At 40.6% G+C, this 19,510-nt stretch overlaps 1 protein-coding gene across 1 annotated transcript in view; it reads right to left on the bottom strand.

Annotated features, from left to right (window-relative positions):
• LOC129105562 (filamin-B) overlaps positions 1–19,510 on the bottom strand; it is a 70,138-nt gene that overhangs the window by 33,455 nt on the left and 17,173 nt on the right. The window contains 13 exon segments of the mRNA XM_054616651.1: positions 8–121; positions 417–610; positions 712–848; positions 3,748–3,874; positions 4,245–4,382; positions 4,483–4,683; positions 4,829–4,991; positions 5,365–5,439; positions 5,558–5,676; positions 6,787–6,934; positions 8,608–8,705; positions 8,839–8,974; positions 9,099–9,208. Coding sequence (XP_054472626.1) covers positions 8–121; positions 417–610; positions 712–848; positions 3,748–3,874; positions 4,245–4,382; positions 4,483–4,683; positions 4,829–4,991; positions 5,365–5,439; positions 5,558–5,676; positions 6,787–6,934; positions 8,608–8,705; positions 8,839–8,974; positions 9,099–9,208 — 1,760 coding nt within the window.

The raw sequence follows: 19,510 nt of genomic DNA, 5'->3' as shown, positions 1-19,510 counted from the left end.
GTCTCACCTGAGCTGTGATCTTCAGAGGTCCTTTCCCAGCATCCTTAGCGCTGACGGTGAACTCGGCAGGTTGGCTGAGCAGGCAGCCGGTCTTCTCGAGACCCGGACCGTGAGCCTGAACCTACAGCCACAAAACCAGTTTTTTGGATCAAGTAGCTTGTAAAAGATAGTGTCTGTTAGATTAACAGATGCTCAATGTGTCAGATTCATATTAAGTGTCTGATCAGATACCCATTATGAGACGTCTCAGAACGGAGCCAAAATAACTTAATCAGCACATCCCTACAAATTATTTTCAACTCTAGACCTTAACCTAACTACCTTGATTCTGATATCTAAACTAGGGCTGCACCAATCTGACTTTTTTCTGTTCCGATACTGATACCTGGGCTTTGTTTTTTTTGTATCTCACTGACCTTCTCTGGGTCACTGCTGTTGTTGTCGGGGATGATGTGAGCCATGAAGGGGCTGTGCTCGATGTCCTCCTCATCACAGGTCACGTGGACGGCGTATTCTCCGGCCTCCGTCGGCCAGTAACGGACGTCACATGAGCCGTCGTTCTGGTCCTCGCACTCGATTTTGGCCTGAGAAGGTCCCTCGATGGCAAAACCTGAAGACAACGCAGGGCGGATTAGATTGGAGGTGAAGAGGGTTGATGACAGCATTTAATCTGATCTGATTCCAGTTTTAATAAACCAAAAATAAACCCACCTAGCACTCCAACATCAGTGCCGACGGACTCCACCACAAAGGTGGCAGGTTTACCCACAATGCCTCCCTCCAGGCCAGGACCCCAGGCCCTGATCTGCTGAGGCCCCGCCTCCCGACCCACCGACACCTCGAATGGACTGAAACAAAGAAAGCAGAACTGTCAGAAAGAGTAAGACAAACAGTGACTTTCCACTAAGTGTGTAAGTATGTAAGTGTGTGTGTGTGTGTGTGTGTGTGTGTGTGTGTGTGTGTGTGTGTGTGTGTGTGTGTGTGTGTGGGGGGGAGTCAGATGGCACGCTGCATGAGGTCATCCGTGAGGCTGTCAACACACACACAAACACACGATTCCACAACCTCAGAGCCTCACAGAACTGTAATCCAACCTTCAGTCGTTACTGGCTCTAAGTGTGTGTGTGTGTGTGTGTGTGTGTGTGTGTGTGTGTGTGTGTGTGTGTGTGTGTGTGTGTGTGTGTGTGTGTGTGTGTGTGTGTGTGTGTGTGTGTGTGTAGATGGAAACTAGCTTCACGCCAAATAAAGCTGTCTGTTGGGATTTACTGTCTTCATTCACACAGAGAGGACCTTTGCTTTTTTCCTTTTACTTTCAATTTTTGTTCAACTTTGTTTTCTTTTTCAAATGTTTTCCCCCTAAAAACTCTTCCTACCACTACTGCTATAACTAATAATAGTAACACCAATATAACTATTTATAAAGTTTTTCAGTCGTTTTTTAGGACGTCTCGCTGACATCGGAGCTGTATTTTAATTGGCGTCAGTATCTGCGTGAGAGGCACTAAAAACAGTTTGTTGTATCACTTCCTTTCCAGCAGCCCAACGGGCATATATGAGCTCTCAGGTCTGAAACCAGCTTCGCCTCATCTGTGACTTCAGCCCTCTGTAAGTTACACCGTGTGTCCTGATTCAAATTAACTGTAATGTATGAAGTGCTGAGGTCAGCGGGCCACCTGCTGACAGTCTGGACATTTAACATCACCACATCTGGACCCGAGAGAGAGGAACAGATTAACGATAGCCAGGCTGAAGGCTTAGATGCCGTTTCTAGAAATATGTCCAATGATCTACTTTTGTACAAAAAATCTAATCCAATCTGTGTTGATGGTAATTGTAGTCAACTGAAGCATTAAATTAATCTGTTCATTCTCTAATGACCCAGAAACCTGAGTTCTCTGGCTTGGGCAGCCGTGCCTGCAGTGACTACATGTACCAGGATGCATTGCCACATCCTTTTTTAACTGCTAATTCAGCCTCAGACTCTGCCTCTTACTGCTGCATTTCTCCTGCTTCGTACTCTTGTTCAAATAACTACGACTAATCCAAAACACTGTAAATGTATCCTCATCCATAACATACTCTATACTTTTATTTTGGGAAGCCATTTTTGCTGTTGAAAATGTAGCCAGCTTGCATAACAAGCAGAGAGAATAAGGGAGTTCTGTTCTTGAGTGGCATTTAGAGAACGCTCCCCACTACCATCTACTGTATTATTTTGCCAGAAAAGGACTAAGTATGTGCCAATACATAGTCAAAAAAAATGTCAAAAAAAGTATGCCAAAAATACCAGGATGTTCTAGTACATCCGATCGCATTTTGCAGTATCCTGACCCACAATCCTTTACCGGCTGATATACGAGCAAGAGGGTCAAAGTTCAAGGTGCAGTGTTATGAGGAAGAAATATGTCCCCATTGGATACATGCTGCATGCAACAGTATATACACTTTGTAAAAGCAGCTGCAGTATGAACTAAAAGCAAAACTGAAAAGTATGCGATTGGGAACGCAGCTTAGGAGTCCAAGCTGAACGTCACTGTTGGGAGAACAGATTTCTACAGCTGTATACTCAGCTTTCTGGGTTAATATACGACATAAATAAACAATATATTGCTTTAATCAACTACATTTAGCTTCAACACTGATTGGACATTAATATTAAAGTTGGAGAAACTTCCCTTTAGCACCCTGCGATGATGTCGAGGTGTACTTGAGGACAGCGTGACATCACTGAGAGTGTATTTACAGGTGCAACGGAGCTTAATTCTGACCTGGTTTAGATTTGGTCATCACATCAACGGTATGCTGTTTACACGGAACATTAGAAACCTGATTACGCGTGTCCCTGTGTACAAGATAATAACAGTAATCAGGTTTATAATCATCTGTTTGCAGTTGAGACTTGATTTCTCACCATCTCAGCTGTTATGATCTGCACCAACATAGCGTGCTCAGAAACCTGGACCAAGTGTTTGCGTGACGCACGGTATCCTGGTTTCTATCGGAGTGCTGCAGGTAGCAGATCCAGGTTTTCTAAAAGCAGGATTGAAACCATAAAACTGTTTCCCCTCTGTTTGCTACATTAGCCGAATGATCCGCAGTCAGTGCTGGATGATACAAGACAGACACCTGCTCAAGGACAGCTTCTCAAAACCCCTCGAACAATATGAACACGGCTTCTTCATTGTGGGAACGTTGTGACCCTGTGAGGAGGCCTGTACATGATTATGACTGAACCAGGTACAGACTCTGCTGTGTGTACCGTATAATTATGTATAGACAGGTATTTCCCTGTACATGTACAACTTATGATCCATACATTGTTTCTCCAAGTCTGGTTACTCATCACTGTGTCTTGCCGCCAAGAAGGCTTCTCTCTTTTTATCTGTCTGGCTGCTCAGAAACTTGGGGAAGTCCCTCTATTACTACCGATACTTGTACTTGTACTGATCCTATTACAGGCACTAAACTTATGTTGATACTCACACAATCTGCTCTACAGAGAGATGGCAAAGAAAACACAAGGCCCAGACTGAAAGTCTTAATTTCCCTGCGGATCCAACCATTCAGATCAGATGAGGTAATGTGCTGAGGTAATTCTCTGAACACACACACACACAAAGACACACACACACACACACACACACACACACACACACACACACACACACACACTGAGGTAAACACACACACACACACAAAGACACACACACACAATGACGCAAACACACACACGTAGTAACAGCTCACCTCTTCGCGATGTGTTGACCCCCCCAGGTGATGGAGACGGTGTGTTTGCCGGGACTGTTGGGATAATACTCGTAGGAGAAAACACCGTCCTGACTGGAGATCTGCTTCACCGGCTCCTCGATGCCCTCTGAACACACACACACACACACACACACACACACACACACACGTTTGAAACAGTAATAATAATTAGTAAATTAAATCTGAGTAAGAAAAAATTCAAACATTTTGGAAAACATTCCTTTTTTTGCCATTTCAATCTTCCATCATAAATATTTATTTATTGTATATTTAGTTAAAGAGGAATAATATAAATAGTAAAAAAAATAAAAATTGTTTTGTTTTACGCCACACACTTCTACTACTACTAAACTACATATCCCATGATTCCCTTGCAACTTCTTTCAATGAGGTTTTCTTACTTCAGAAACATAACTAAGGAGCTCCAGTTTCACTTTGTGTCCCTACAAAGCGTCTACAGTGTGAACGGTACTCACTCGGGCCTTTGACGAGAACCTTCAGGTCTCCGGTGCCGGCGTTTTTGGTGTCCACCTTGAAGTCACCGACCTGTTTCACCCTCATCCCCGACGGCTGGAGACCACGACCTGTCGCTCTGCACGCACCCGGCATGCACGCTGCAAAAACATGCACAGTAAAGTTGATGAGACGGTGTATTCAAGTGATTATTACGAACATTAAAATTGACTGTAAGGGGTGAAGTTTGAAAGGACTCACCGGGCCCCACGTCCACAGTGAAGGGGCTCCTGGGGATCCCCACCCCTCCGAAGCTGACGGTGACGATGTGCGAGCCGGCCTGCGTGGGCTTGTAGGTGCAGCGGTACGTGCTGTCGCCCTTATCCTCCATCATCGCCTCCACGATGTTCGGGCGCCCCTGAGGGTCTCTGATCACGGCCGTCACGTCTCCTGTACCGGCTCCTACAGAGAAACTCTAACGGGTCAGTCTTTGACTTATGGAAAATATACAAAAGTAATGGAGGATTCAGAAGAAACATATCCACCATGATGGACAGATGCTAATAATAATGAGAAACATTTCACAGCCTCCGAGGTCGTTTCTGACCTGCAGTGAAGATGTCAAAGTAGGTGGGGTTGTTGGCGACGTTGCCCACAGGTTCGATTCCGGGGCCTTTGACCATGACCTTGGTGGCGTCGCCCAGCGCCTTGTCCACATTAACCTCAAAGGGACTTTTGGGAATCTGCTGGCCGGCGAACATCACCGTCACCTAGGAAACAAAAACATTAAAAAAATAATTACCCAGAAACATTGGCAGGTCCTTTCTTTTTCCCCTCTCTCTAATAGCATAATTAGCATAAAACTTACTTTTACAGGATTTCTGCTTTTAAAAATAATGAGTTTAGTAGCTGTGCTGTCACTTGTGAACTTTAAATCATGAGAAACAAATTTGTCACCACAAATCGATAAAATCAAGGCTTTGTAATCTGTAGTTAAAATGAATTGTTTTATCAAAACAAAGTTTAATCTCAGCTGAATTTTTATGGGATTTTAGGGTCAAGGGAAATATGCATTATGGGCGTAATGCATTTAATTATTTTATTCAGTTTTTACATGATACCAGAGAGAAAACTGAAGCTCACCTGATGATGTCCCACAACTTTAGGAACGTAGGTGACGCTGAACGTCTTCTTGCCCTCATTAGGCTCCGCCTTCAGCTGATTGACACACAGACAGACAGATGTGTCAGAGTTTATATATAAAAAAAATATATCACAGCAGGTTTGTCATTATACAAATGAGGAGACAGAAGAAGAGGAGGATTTGGTGGCGTACCTCCTCTCTGGTGCCGTCGGGATGATCCAGGTAGATGGTCACCTGACCCTGACCGGCGCTGAACGTGTCCACGGTGAAGACGGCAGGACGCAGCACTCTGTTCCCCGTCGGTTCAATACCTGCAGAAGAAGAAAAGCAACAGATACAGTCAGGTATGAATGTTATAGTCACTTTAGAGACAGTTTCAAACAGCAGAATATTCAAATTAATGAAATTATAGAAAACACTAATAGAAATGGAACGAAACAGAAACAATGAAAAACCCAGAAAAATTCATATTTTCCTAAATTCACCAAAAAAATTCCAGTTTTTCTTTCCTTTCTAGAAAAATCTATGGAAACTCTGTTTGGTGCCTCTTTTATATTATTATGTTTTTTACTTTTTTAATTTGACATGCTCTTATAAACAGAATTTTCTTTCTTTGTACATTTAGTATCTCTTACTTTATTAAATTGTATCAGTAACTAGATCCATCACATGAACTGTATATAACTATTTATTTGCTGTTTGCATGTGTTTTCATCTTCAGTATATTTATGTACTGCATATGCTTTGGCAACATGTTTTTGATCAATCTGTTCAGAAGTGAAACCTAAAATATGCAACAATTATGGTTTCATCTATTTAAAGCAAAAATTAGAAACATTTACTTTAATGTGAGGATATGCAGCTGTTCTTTGTCATATAGTACATTTATCTGAATATTTTGGGGTTTTGAACTTTTCGTAAAAAAAAAAACTTTTATGAGCATTTTTCACTTTTTCTTATCATTTTATAAACAAAAAACCTAATCCATTAATCAAAGAATGAACAGTCTGCCGATTAATTTATAATAAAATAATCAAAGCCCTGAAAACATCAACTACAATAAAGATTAATTACATTTACATCCATGAGTTTGAAGGTTTATCAGACGCCCCAAATCTGCTTATGATAGTATTAGACACGATTTTGCAAATCTGTGTTATAGTGTACGTGTGTGCATGCTCCTTTGTTCGGACAGCAGCATACTTCCTCACATTGTCAAACAAAAAAATGTGTTTCCAATGCTCCCAGTGCCAACACTGGGGGGGAAACAGGTCAGAAACACAGAAGCTATTGTGTTTTCAAACCCACAACCAGACGGCCTTTTTGAAAGTGTGTGTGTGTGTGTGTGTGTGTGTGTGTGTGTGTGTGTGTGTGTGTGTGTGTGTGTGTGTGTGTGTGTGTGTGTGTGTGTGTGTGTGTACCTGGTCCGTATGCGCGGGCCTTCTTGGGGTTGAGTTTGGGTTTGAGTGGAGCTCCTGGCTTCAGTTTGGCTTTGGGGAACTGAGACAGGTAGGTCATCACCGACTGTTCATCCGCACTGGGATCAATGATCTCCTCTGGAGCCATCACCTGCACACATACAAACACACACGAGGTTCAGGTTTGTTGTAAATAAATCAGTTTCATACTTTAATATCCCTAAAAGCAGATTTGGTTCTTCTGGTTTCAGGCTTTAAACAAGATTTTTGAAGCCTGGTTTCATGGATTTGTTCCAGTTCAGCCACCAGAGCATCAGTGAGGTTCAACACTGATGTCACGTGATCAGGTCTGGCTCACAGTCGGTGTTCCAGTTCATCCCAGAGAATCAGACCAGTCAAGTTCTTCCACACCAAACTGGGAAAAGCCCTTTATTTATGAAGCTGGCTTTGTGTTTAGGGGTTATTGTCGTGTTAAAAACAGGAAATGTTCTTCACCAAACTGCTGCAGCAAAGTAAGAACACTATTGTCTAAAATACCCCTGGATGCTGTGTCGTTAATATTTCCATTCATTGAAACAAAGGAGCCCCAGACCAGTAAAAACAGACCCAGTGTGCGGACTGGGATGTCCTGAACTCTGAGTCACACCGGCCTCATTAACAGCCACTGCAGGGTTTTTTTTCCGCTCACGTCATGTTCAACATTTTCCCCATTAAGTCATTCTGCTTCACGCGCTCCGGTTTTAACGGACTAGTTTTCCAGCTAAACAGAGGCGGCTTAAAATAACGTCATGGGTGTGACGGTGGAGCTGGTCAGCGATGTTGTTTCTGGAGGAGACTTCCTGTGGGTGTCAGCTGACTGACAGGAAGCAGAGCAGAACGTAATGCTGCCATGACACAGAAACATTCAACTCAGGAATTAATGAAATCAAGTTAAGAGAAGCTCTTCATGATCACAGCTGAGGTTGTTCTTCATACTGAAGGACAAAAACCTGCTTTCATGTCTGCAGAGAAACTATTATAAAATAATAAAGACCGATGAACCAATTATCAAAAAGTGACATAATTATTCCCGGGAACTTGTTGCACTAATCATTATAGTACATTTCCGTTTCAGCTCGAGTTGCATCCTCTCGACCTCAAACAGAAGTGTGTAAAAAAAATGAACTCTGGTTCAGTGAGTTTCCTCTGCTGCGAACAATCAGGAAACCAAACCGCGCCTGTGTGAGATGCTGCTGTCGACCTATGACCTCCGGAGGGGAAATCACAGCAGAGCGAATTCTGCTCTCTATTGGGCTGCATGATAAAGAGAGAATGAGATGTTTTTCGGCTAATTGAATGGCGTAACAGGATGCAAAGCAACCGTCGCTGCACCCATTTGAATCTATTAGACGTTAGCATTGTTAGCAGTCCAGGCTACAATGAACATAAAACGTATGCAGCATCCGCTGCAGCTGCATGACAGGAAAAACCCTCAAAGATTCCCCTTCCTTCTAATTCACACTCTAGCTTTTCCTTATGCTAACGGTATAGAATATATATATTTACACAGCATGCTAAGACATTTAATAAATAAGATCTATATTTGCTTTACTTTATTACTCTGTCAATGTCAATTATGAGATGATGTAGTAGAGTATTGACTTCAGAGCAGCAGAGGGAGAATAATGAGAGAGCAGGAGTTACCAGATTTATGAATCTCAAGGTGTCTGATATTTTAGTCTTTTGAGAAGTCTTGAAGTCATCAACAACAACATCCTCGAAGTAGAAACATTAAAGGTCACACTGAAAAAGCAGATGTGGAACAGAGTCAGAGGGGAATCTAACCTGCGGGATGCCCAGCCATTCATCAGCCAGCTGCATGGCCTCGGTGGCGTTCTCCACTGGTTTCACTGGATCCCAGGTCTCCCAGTCCGGACACAGGCCTGCGAAGGACACACAGACACACAGTGAACAACAACTTACAGACATGACAGGGAAAGATTAAACTAGTACAAGGTCAAGATCCACAGCCTTGAAACACACACACACACACACACACACACTCGTACAGCATACCCGGTGCACAGCTGTCTACCAGTGCTCCCAGTGCCTTGCCGTTCCTCCAGTCATTGCTGAAGTTGTTGATGGGCATATCAGGGAGTTTGTGTTGGATCCATCCGAGCAGACGCTGCTTCGGTGTCTTTGACTCTGGCTGCAGAAACAAGAACAAACGTACGTCGGTCAGCTTTTCAGTTTTTGTGCAGAAACTGTTTGTTGTCCTTTTAATCTTCAGGTTTTATGAGCTGAAAACGAGTTTATAAAATCTGGATCGGTACTTTTTCTTCCTCGCCCTCCCAGATTGGCATGGAGATGGAGTAGTGCAGAATCAGAGTCCAGACAAGACCCAGGATCAGCTTCAGGTTCCCATCCACGATGGCTTTAGAGTCTGATGGAGAGAAACAGAAAAGATCTGAGGTCAGATTCAAGTTTCCAAGTATTAAAAAAAAACAGCTGGTTCTGTAACTTTTATCACGTTTAACACACAATCAGCTGAGCATCTACACCACAAACTCCCAAACCAGAGCTTGTGAGACCAGTTCCAGCAAGGATGGACTAATAACGTAACTTTAACAATAATAAAACCCAACATGATGTTAATTTAAAGTCTGATTAAGCTGATTTTCCAACCAAATTGAAATGAAAAAGAAATCAACAACCTATATGGTTGAAAATCTTGAATTAAATCAAATTTAACAAGACACCATAAGATAAAGTGAGAGGAAGAAAATAACAATACAAAGATATTAAAGTTACAATCTGAAATATTTCTGTTTTGTTCTTTATAAATGGCACCTATGGCGATAAGCGGTAATTGCAGGTGTGTTTTTTGGCTCTCAGTTCAAAGAGATCCAAACAATGTTGTCTTTGTGACGTGAAGTCAGTTTTAATCATCTGTAGTAATTGTTCTTTTCGTTCCATGTTCAGCTATAGTAACCGTTTAATCGACCAACTACTGTTAACTGTGCGCCGCTTGTGACTTCTCAAGGGAATGTCCACACACACACACTTCAAAATACTGCAAATACAAGGGCTTTCATCATCAGGCCATAAACTCACTAACCATTGTGTTACCGTGACCTCATAGAGAGATAGTGACTTAACAGACTTTTATTTAAATGAAAATCTTTTATATTATTACTTTAACACTTTCTTTTCATTTCCTACAGTCAGTAAAGTTTTCCTTCCGACACCACAAGTTAAATCTACTCCCACTTCTGATCAACTTGTTTGGCATCCCACCTGAAAGAAGTTTATTTCAGACTTTGATAAAACACTGAGCCCGGATCTGGTGACAAACCTGCTGATATCAAAGGCTTTACCTTGGTTTTAGCAGAGCAGAACACAGTGCTGCAGGTTAAAGTTACTCATTAATCAGACCTCATTGTACCAGCTGGTACCTCACACATTCCAGTCATTTTTAATCTCTCCTTCTACATTTCTCTCTCCTATAATAACAAAGTATTCATTAATGTGAAACTCAGATATTTATGATGATTAACAGTTGGTAGACACACAAGGTCGGGGTGAAATATGTCAAAGACACAAATCAGATGTCATGATCATTTAGTTTGAATATTTTTTCTAACTTCTATATAAAGAAATACTGAGCACTAACATCAGATATCTGCGGACAGACCGGCAGATGCACATGACTAGCACTCGCACTCAACCGAAGGCATGCTCTCCCCTGGGGTTACATCATGAAACAACACTACAATCAGCAGCCTTGTCCTCCACACACGTCTTTGTCCGCTTCATTAGAATTATAGCTCAGTAACAGAACTTTATCAGTAAACAATCTCTCACTCTGGAGCCACCACACCTTCATGTTTGCCTCTGCTGCATTGTGAAACTGCAAACATGACTTTCAACACTGTGTGTCGTGTCCCACAGTGTGTGTGTGTGTGTGTGTGTGTGTGTGCGTGTATGATAAATCCTGTGATCCACCTGGTGAATCTGCAGCTCAGCTCCACAGTCAGCAGAACAGCTGTGGTCCAAACATGTTTGAGCAACTCGGGTTTAGGTGGAGCTCTGGGAGAGTGCTGCCTCACCCATGGGGTGACACAACACTGTTAATGGCTGAGTACATTCATGCAGCCTTTACACACACACACACACACACACACACACACACACACACACACACACACACACACACACACACACACACACACACACACACACACACACACACACACACACACACACACACACACACACACACACACACACACACACACACACACACACACACACACACACACACACACACACACACACACACACACGAGAAGTTGCCACATCCTGCTCTCTACATTCCTAATCTCTGTTTTTTTTCAGACTCAACACACTCATTTTTTATCTCTTTGCATTTCTGTCTTTCTCTTTGTCTATTTCAACTCTTTCACTCTCTCTCACTCTTCTTTCTTTTACGTCTCCTTTCTCACACACTCCTCTTTCTGACTTCCTTGCTTTTTCCCACCAAGGTTGAGCTGCCACACCTGTGTGAGTGTGTGAGTGTGTGTGTAACACCGCCAGCCGCCTCTCTAGCAAACATCCTGTCATTGAGCAGCGGCCTTTACCCTCCACCTACACCCACACATACACCCACACCCACACCCACACATAGCTGAGCTTGCACACTCGCACCCACACTTGAACTAACCAACTATTAAAGTCCTGACGTGCTGTTTAATTAATGCACAAGAGATTACAACGTTAGTTTTTCCGGCTTTGAATTGGTTCTTTCGCACTTTTATTATTTTTGGCTTGTTGCCCATTAAACCTAAACTATTTCTATTTTTGACTCATTGTCACCCGTTGAATAGGCCTATAGGTTATGACCAGGTTGAACAATGAGTGTTTATTTTCCACTGTTTTAATGGAGAAGAAGGGAAAAGCAAAAATAAGAGCACTGTTTCAAACCTCGGGGTGAGGACAGGGGGTCCCATGAAGAATTTGAGGGGTGTTACTTTAAATTATTTAATTTATTTATAATTGTTTATTAAGTCAAACCGTAGACTGTACATAAGAAGCTGACGTAGTCATCGTGAAATCACCGACGGTTTGTGGACTGTGGTTCTGAAGCCTCGAGTTTGAAATTTGGTCCGTCGCCATCTTGTTTTTTTGCAACCAGTGAACAGAAGTGACCATATTTGGACAGAAATAAAGTGAGGTAGGAACGAAGTATTAGGCTCTGGTAGAGACCTGTCAATCACAAGGTAGCCCCGCCCTAAAGCATACCCTGCTTTATGGTCTATTTGACTCTAAATGGAGCATCATTTACTAAATGAACATCATGCTGTATTGAAGAAGACTTGAAACTAGAGATTGAGACCATAAACTCATGTTTACAATGTTTACTGAGGGAATAAATCAAGAGAGAAGTAGAGTCATTTTCTCATAGACTTCTATACAATCTGACTTTGGTTTTTTTTTACAGCCAGAGGAGTCGTTCAGCTTAACAGAGAATGCAAGTTTCAGGAACTCCAGCATTGCCTTCACTTTTCAGAACTGAGGTTGCCGCCTGATTCAAACACAACCTATAGAGCACAACTACAATCATCTTTAGTATAGTTGACTGTTCTATTCTGTTAAATGGTTCATGACTGGTACGATTTATTTTTTTATTTCTTAGGCCTCCTTTTTGCCTAATTTGTGTGAGATACACAGCATGGGTTAAACATTTAAATGTTACTTTTAAACCTTAAAATGTGTTTACACTTTTTCCCATTACTGGGAACTAAACAGTGCGTCTGTGTGTGTCCTTGCCGACACAGTTTTGTGAATAACGAGGCTATCGCCATGGTAGCCTATTGTTCACATAGGACGAGAGTAAGAGGAAGACAAAGACAGAGAGAGAGAGAGAGAGAGAGAGAGAGAGAGAGAGAGAGAGACGAGAGAGGAGGGGGCATTAGAATTAAAAAAAAAGTTCTAAGTTAAGTACATGTGTGTTACAGCTCTAATAATCCACTGCATTGTTTCATACATTTTAAAGCCTGATCTTTTTCTTCCTCTTTGAGTCCTTCGTCCTCCTCATGTGACTTTAGGTCAAAATCGACAACTACACTTTCTAAAAAAAAAAAGAGACAAATATTGTACTTGTGTTTTTTTACAGTCTGAGTGACCAACACTCTGATTTGATGTTTTGAGTTTGGTCCAAAAAACACAACCATGAACACTCAGCAGCAGCATGCCAACACACGCACACGCACGCACACACACACACACACACACACACACACACACACGTACACACACTCACACACACCTGGAAAGGTAACACCAAAAGCTATCAATCACATCCTTCATGGCTTCGGGGAATTTGTTTAACACAATCGTGCTAATTGGAGAGTCCTGGAAGTACTTGACCCGACCCGACCCAAAAAAGTAAAGTAGGGATATATTCTTTTAGTGGCCCCTGGATATGTGGTGTTCAGGGACTGGACTCCAAAAAAAAAAGGTCTAAAATAACACTGACAGTACTAGAAAAAGTCCTGCATAATGTTGGCTCCATATACAAGTGTGAATAAATCAGAAGTCTATGAGAAAATGACTCTACTTCTCTCTTGATTTATTCCCTCAGTAAACATTGTAAACATGAGTTTATGGTCTCAATCTCTAGTTTCAAGTCTTCTTCAATACAGCATGATGTTCATTTAGTAAATGATGCTCCATTTAGAGTCAAACAGACAGTTCAGGGAAGGAAATTGTAACATTTTGGTCGCCTAAAAATTTCAGTTGTATTTAGCTCCTCCTCATCTGGTTGCAAAATAAAACCAAGATGGCCACCGCCAAAAAAACTAGGTTTTGACAGCTAAAATGCCAAACTCAAGGCTTTAAAACGGTAGTCCACAAAACCAATGGGTGACGTCACGATGACTACACCCACTTCTTATAAATTGGCATTTTCTCACAGCAGACATTTTGACTTGTCACAGTAGGAAAAGCCCAATTAGTGTTACTAATAATACAAACTATGGCTTTGAGACCGACTGTGAGCAAACATGTACGATACCTGGACCCTAATATCAAAGCAGCTAAATGGAATCCAGCCATCATTAGAAAAAAAGGCCTGTTGTGTGAATGTAAACATTTATTTGGGTGCAACAATGCAACAGAGTTCTATAATGTATATTTCCAAAATATACCGACTCACTAAACTCCACCTCTAATGAAGCTGTTATCTAATCTTTTATGTTCCTTCTCTCTCGCACAAAACATTCAGATAGCAGCTTGTCATAATGAGCCGGTGCTGACAGTCTCTTTCCCCGGTTTAAATGACATCACCCACAGCAGGTCGCTCTGTTGCATCACCACCGTTTTTTTCTGTAGTTTCAAATCAGTGAGTCGTCTTCCGTCCAGCTGACAGCGACTTGTCATCTTTCCAGTTAAACCTCATTCATATTACAGCAACATATTATCTTATTGTAGAAATACTGTATTGGTGTACATGTCCACTGTTAGGTAACAGGAAGCTTCTGTACAGACATGCCACAAAAAAAAGTTGAGGTAATTCAAAAAACATTGTATTTCAATGAATACAAAGTGTCTCCATTCTATATTTCTGTCCATCAGAGAGCACAAAAGGTTCATTTTTCACTGTAAAATGTCCCAATTAGTGTCAAACTTTGTCACAATTCTTTAAAACAAATCAAATCTAAGGATCAAGATTTCTTGTTATTTCTTGTTAATATTCCCAGGATTCAACAACAATACCGGCCTCAAAAATCCATATTTAATCAGGTTATATCACACAATTGGCTCTAGTATTGAAATATTTAGAACAAAACCCATACGTAGCCTTACTGGTTAATTAACGCTATAACTTTTATGTCACAAATAGGACTCAATCTTTAAGACTGCATTCTTTTTGGAGAACTTAAGAAACAATTTATCAGACACATTAATTAAATCAGTTAAAGAATCCTGTTGGCAAAGAGTTTCTTTATTTCCCTTGAACTCCCTTTTTTAAAATGGATGGTGACAAATGAACCCACTGACCTACAACGTCAGCTCATTTTTCAGGGTTAACATGCTACAACCACTAAAGGTCTGACACATAAAGAGGTTCGTCACGACTCTTCCGCCCTCAGAGAAAATGAAACACCGCAGTCAGCTCCTCTTTCATTCTGAGATTTATCTGTCCACAACTCCATTCATAAAAAAAAAAAAAAAAGAAAAAAAAAAAAAAAAAAAAAAAAAACAATGCCCGGATCTGAATCAGATAAACAACAAGTGGTTGAAAGCCGCTACCACTGCATGATACCTGCTGATTTGTTGACCCGTCACCATGGAGACGTGGCAACAAGGAAGGCGATTGGGAGATGTGTGTGTGTGTGTGTGTGGGAGGAGGTTGAGTTTGCATTGGGACAAAGAATGTGTGCAAGGAGAAACGGAAAGTGGAGGAGAGAGATAAAGTCAATGTGTGTGTGTGTGTGTGTGTGTGTGTGTGTGTGTGTGTGTGTGTGTGTGTGTGTGTGTGTGTGTGTGTGTGTGTGTGTGTGTGTGTGTGTGTGTAAAGGTGAATCGGGCTGGAACAAAATGTCTCTCTTATCAGCGTGGCACACCCTCTCTCTCGCTCTCTCTCTCTTTAGTACAGGAAGTTACATAATGAGCAAACAGCAGAAACTACTGAAATACCTGCTCACAGTCTGACTAAGAACCTTCTAACGAACTAACTAACTAACCTTTAACGAGTCCAGAGGCTCGTTAACTCACACGGACAACTAACCAACCCGTCAACCAACTAGTTAAGTTTTGCAGATCAGGTGAAGACATGGAAACAAAAAGAAGCCTTGTCCTGGAACTAAAAACCTAAAAGAGAACAATATGAGGGCCAGGGTGGAGCCCTGAATTCATTTAAATAATAATAATAATAATAATAATAATAATAATAATAATAATACATTTTATTTGTATAGCACTTTAAATGGTACTAAAAGCCACTTTACATGGTAAAGACAGAAGCAATAAAAGCAAAAACAAGGCAGAGAGATGACGGGAGATGAAGGGTTTTGTATGTAAAGAGGAGAATCTTGATTTAAGTTCTATTACAAGAAATGGTTGACAGTATGCGGGACGCTTTAAAGCCAAACCTGGTGACCCATGTGACCTCTAGCTGTAAGCGTGGGACGTATTAAAAAAGGGATTCTATTGACACACATAGTTGCACAATTTTATCTTCTGACGTCTGTTATACAAATGCAGGTCTGAAGCTGCAAATATGCTTCTTTAGAAATGCTTGTCGGACTGTGGAATGGCTTTTGGAAACGCCCTCTTTTTCACAGCTTGTCTTTCTGACGCCATATTAGGGTGGAGAGATCTGTGTCAATCCATATTACTGTCATTTTTCTGTTTATTACACAACTATGACTGTGACAGTACAATATCAATGTTTTCTAAATGACAAAAAATGGTCCATTACCATAAAAAAAAAAAAACAATACTACATCTCCAAATGTTCTATAGCAGCTGACTTTTTACTCCAGCTTCAAGTGTAGCCGTTTTTTAACAGCTAAAAAACACATCTAACTCGACACGGAGACTTTTGTTTACAATTTCTGGACCCTGTAAGTTCATCAGGTGTGATGTCATCCTTAAAAAGCATGTGGCTCTGATTTGTCCCCATCAATCAAACGCACACACACAATCAGTAAGGTCCAATCACACCTGCCTTAAGGTGAGACAGAAGTCAGGTATCTTCCCATCTGTCTCTCTCTCCCTCGGAGGCACAAACTGCTGTCCAACTTAAAACAGCTGTTCCTTCACACGATGACGACACCGCCGTCTCACAAAACACACATGTTTGACTTCCTACCCAACAATTTCCCGCCGAACAGAACAGAACGGTCGACGCCTGAGGCAGATCATCGCACTGATGTCAGCATGAAGAATATACTCCGTCCCAAACCAGCAGCCGGAGGGAGGACACATCATTTCATTTTGTTGAGTCATGATGTTTTGTAATAATAGGGCTCATATCATCACTCAACAAACTGTTGTCATAAAACCCGGCTAAATAAATAAATGACACGTCAAATAAAGCCTTAGGTCATTAATTCATTGGGACTTTCTTTTACATAAGAGATCCACACACATTAGCTTATGAACACTGAAGTATAAATAAATGGTGTATGATGGTACCGGTTTATAATTGACATGTTTTTATTTACTGTTTATACGAGTAAAACAGTTGTGAACAAAGCAAAATTTCTCACAAACATTCACTAATTGGTTGGATCAATAAAAACTGCAATAATTGTTGTTGTTTTTTGCCACATGAAGGCAGCAGCATCCCTTTTCATGTTGATGTGGTGAATTTGAAGCAGTTGCTTATTTACACATCCATTGCAACATAATTACACCTGATGAAGTCCAAAATACTCTCCCTACTAAAAAAAAAATATATATTTTTGAAAAAAAGTTGAATCTTTTTTTGTTAATAGATGTTAGCAACTTAGCTAAAACCATCCCATGTCTAACAAGAGGATTTCCAAAAGGTCAGAAAAAAATATTTCTTGATAGTTTAGATAGATAGTTAGACGGTGGAAAAAATAAATAGTCTTGAGGCTTGTAAACCAGCTGCTATAATCAAACTACAAAGGGCTCTGTATCTGCCAATATGGATCATCAATGGTCGGCAATTAGTATCGGCGTCAAAAACACATGTTCAGGGATCTCTAGTTATATTCGCTACTTTTTTCTTTTCTGCTGATCAGATTTGTGATCAAATACGAACTATGAGATTAATGATCCATTGCACCTCTAGTGTAAAGTGTTTTTTTATTGCATCTTTCAATAAAAATGAGCTATGGGAGCAGAGAGAGTGAACCCAAACAGTAACATTGAGTGGAGGATTCATGTGATAATCCTCTGTAAATTCACCACTAGGAGCGACCCTCAATATCTTCCTCAGATGATCAAAGTTATTAAACTGCACATCCATACATGTTATACCCTTGGACAGATTATTAAATACTAGTATTATTGCACTTTTTTTTCCATTTTTACAAATTCCCCCCTGGGATCAATAACGTATTCAGATTTATCTCAGAAATGCTTTTTACTTTAAATTACTACTGAAAACACTATATACTATAATAAGTGCATTCTTCTTTCCAAGCAGCAACTAGTTTACATTTATTTCCATTTAAAATGAAAACCTGCTACGGATCGGTCGGACTGGTTTGTGTTAAAAAAAAGTCACAAACCCCCCCAAAAACGTTAGGAACCACAGAGATATTGCAGATAATCTATCCATAAATGCAGACCTGATGTTCACTGTGACGGATTACACAACTGAAGCAAGTTTCAAGAGTCTACCATGTGACAGAAATAAATGAATAAAAACCAAAGTCTGTCTAGAAGAAAGGGGAAAAGAAAAGCACCAGGGTTTGAACAAAACATCACTGGTTCCATCCTTTGAGGTTTTATGCATCAATGACAGTTCTCACACAAAAGTGGACTAACGGTTCCATTGAGTTCCATTATGATGGATTCAAGGTCTGTTCAGTAAAAATGGGTATTGGAAGAAGGTCAATTATAATGTTATCATGATGTGTTCAAATGTAACCTTGTAAAATGTAGTTTTTGAAGAAACATTTGAATAAGGTAAGTTGTTTTGAAGGAGATGTTTTCACAACAATAGAATATAGATACGACTAAAGATTATAACAAAGTAAAAGGAATACATTTAGATTTTTTGACAGTTTACACTGACTTTGGGGCGGTTGAAATAATTTTTGGGAACGCTGTAACGAAGAAAAAAAAAAATCTGAAAAACAATGTAAAAGTCTGGTGGGGAAAGTGAATTTTAGATGAAATGTCCTTTAAAGTACAGGAGGTACCTGCAGTGGTAAACAGGATGTGGAGCTACCGTGTGTGTGTGTGTGTGTGTGTGTGTGTGTGTGTGTGTGTGTGTGTGTGTCAAACAGACTACACTCACACACATTCCTCAATGTTGAGATCATAACCCCGCCCATCTACCCCCAATTCACCACACACACACACATTTCAACACCCACCTCTGTTCCAAGGACCCGATGGATGATGACAAAGGATCAAAAGTCTCTCACACACACAATTTAAACTCAACCATAAACACACACACTCAAACTCAGCAGGTAGCCTTTTCAAACTGCTGTCAGGTCAGTTAACAAATCCTTCACTCAACACACACACACACACACACACACACACACACACACACACACACACACACACACACACACACACACACACACACACACACACACACACACACACACACACACACACACACACACACACACACACACACACACACACACACACACACACCAGGTGTATGACATCACTCCTTATGTTCTATTGTACATACGTTCTCTAAATACAAAGACAATGAACTTGAACTCAACACTACTATTCATCCATATGTTTTGATTAAATGTAATAAAATCTTCTCACTGCATCTAAATAGAAGTATTTGATATCTTAGTTACCCAACTTCACATTTAACTATATATTTAACTTCAAACTCAATTTAAGACGACTTTTTAAAGGTGTTTTATGTATATTTATGTATATATTGTCTGTTTTTAATTAGTACGATATGAACCTTCTCTTTGTGTCCTTAATAAAATAATAAAAAATATTATTACTCATAATCTTGTGTCACCTTTTCCAATCAAGATTTTTTTTTACCACT

This window comes from Anoplopoma fimbria, chromosome 17 (genome assembly GCF_027596085.1).
Source record: "Anoplopoma fimbria isolate UVic2021 breed Golden Eagle Sablefish chromosome 17, Afim_UVic_2022, whole genome shotgun sequence".
NCBI classification, from domain to species: Eukaryota; Metazoa; Chordata; class Actinopteri; order Perciformes; family Anoplopomatidae; genus Anoplopoma; species Anoplopoma fimbria.
This window is presented reverse-complemented; position numbering and strand designations above follow the sequence as displayed.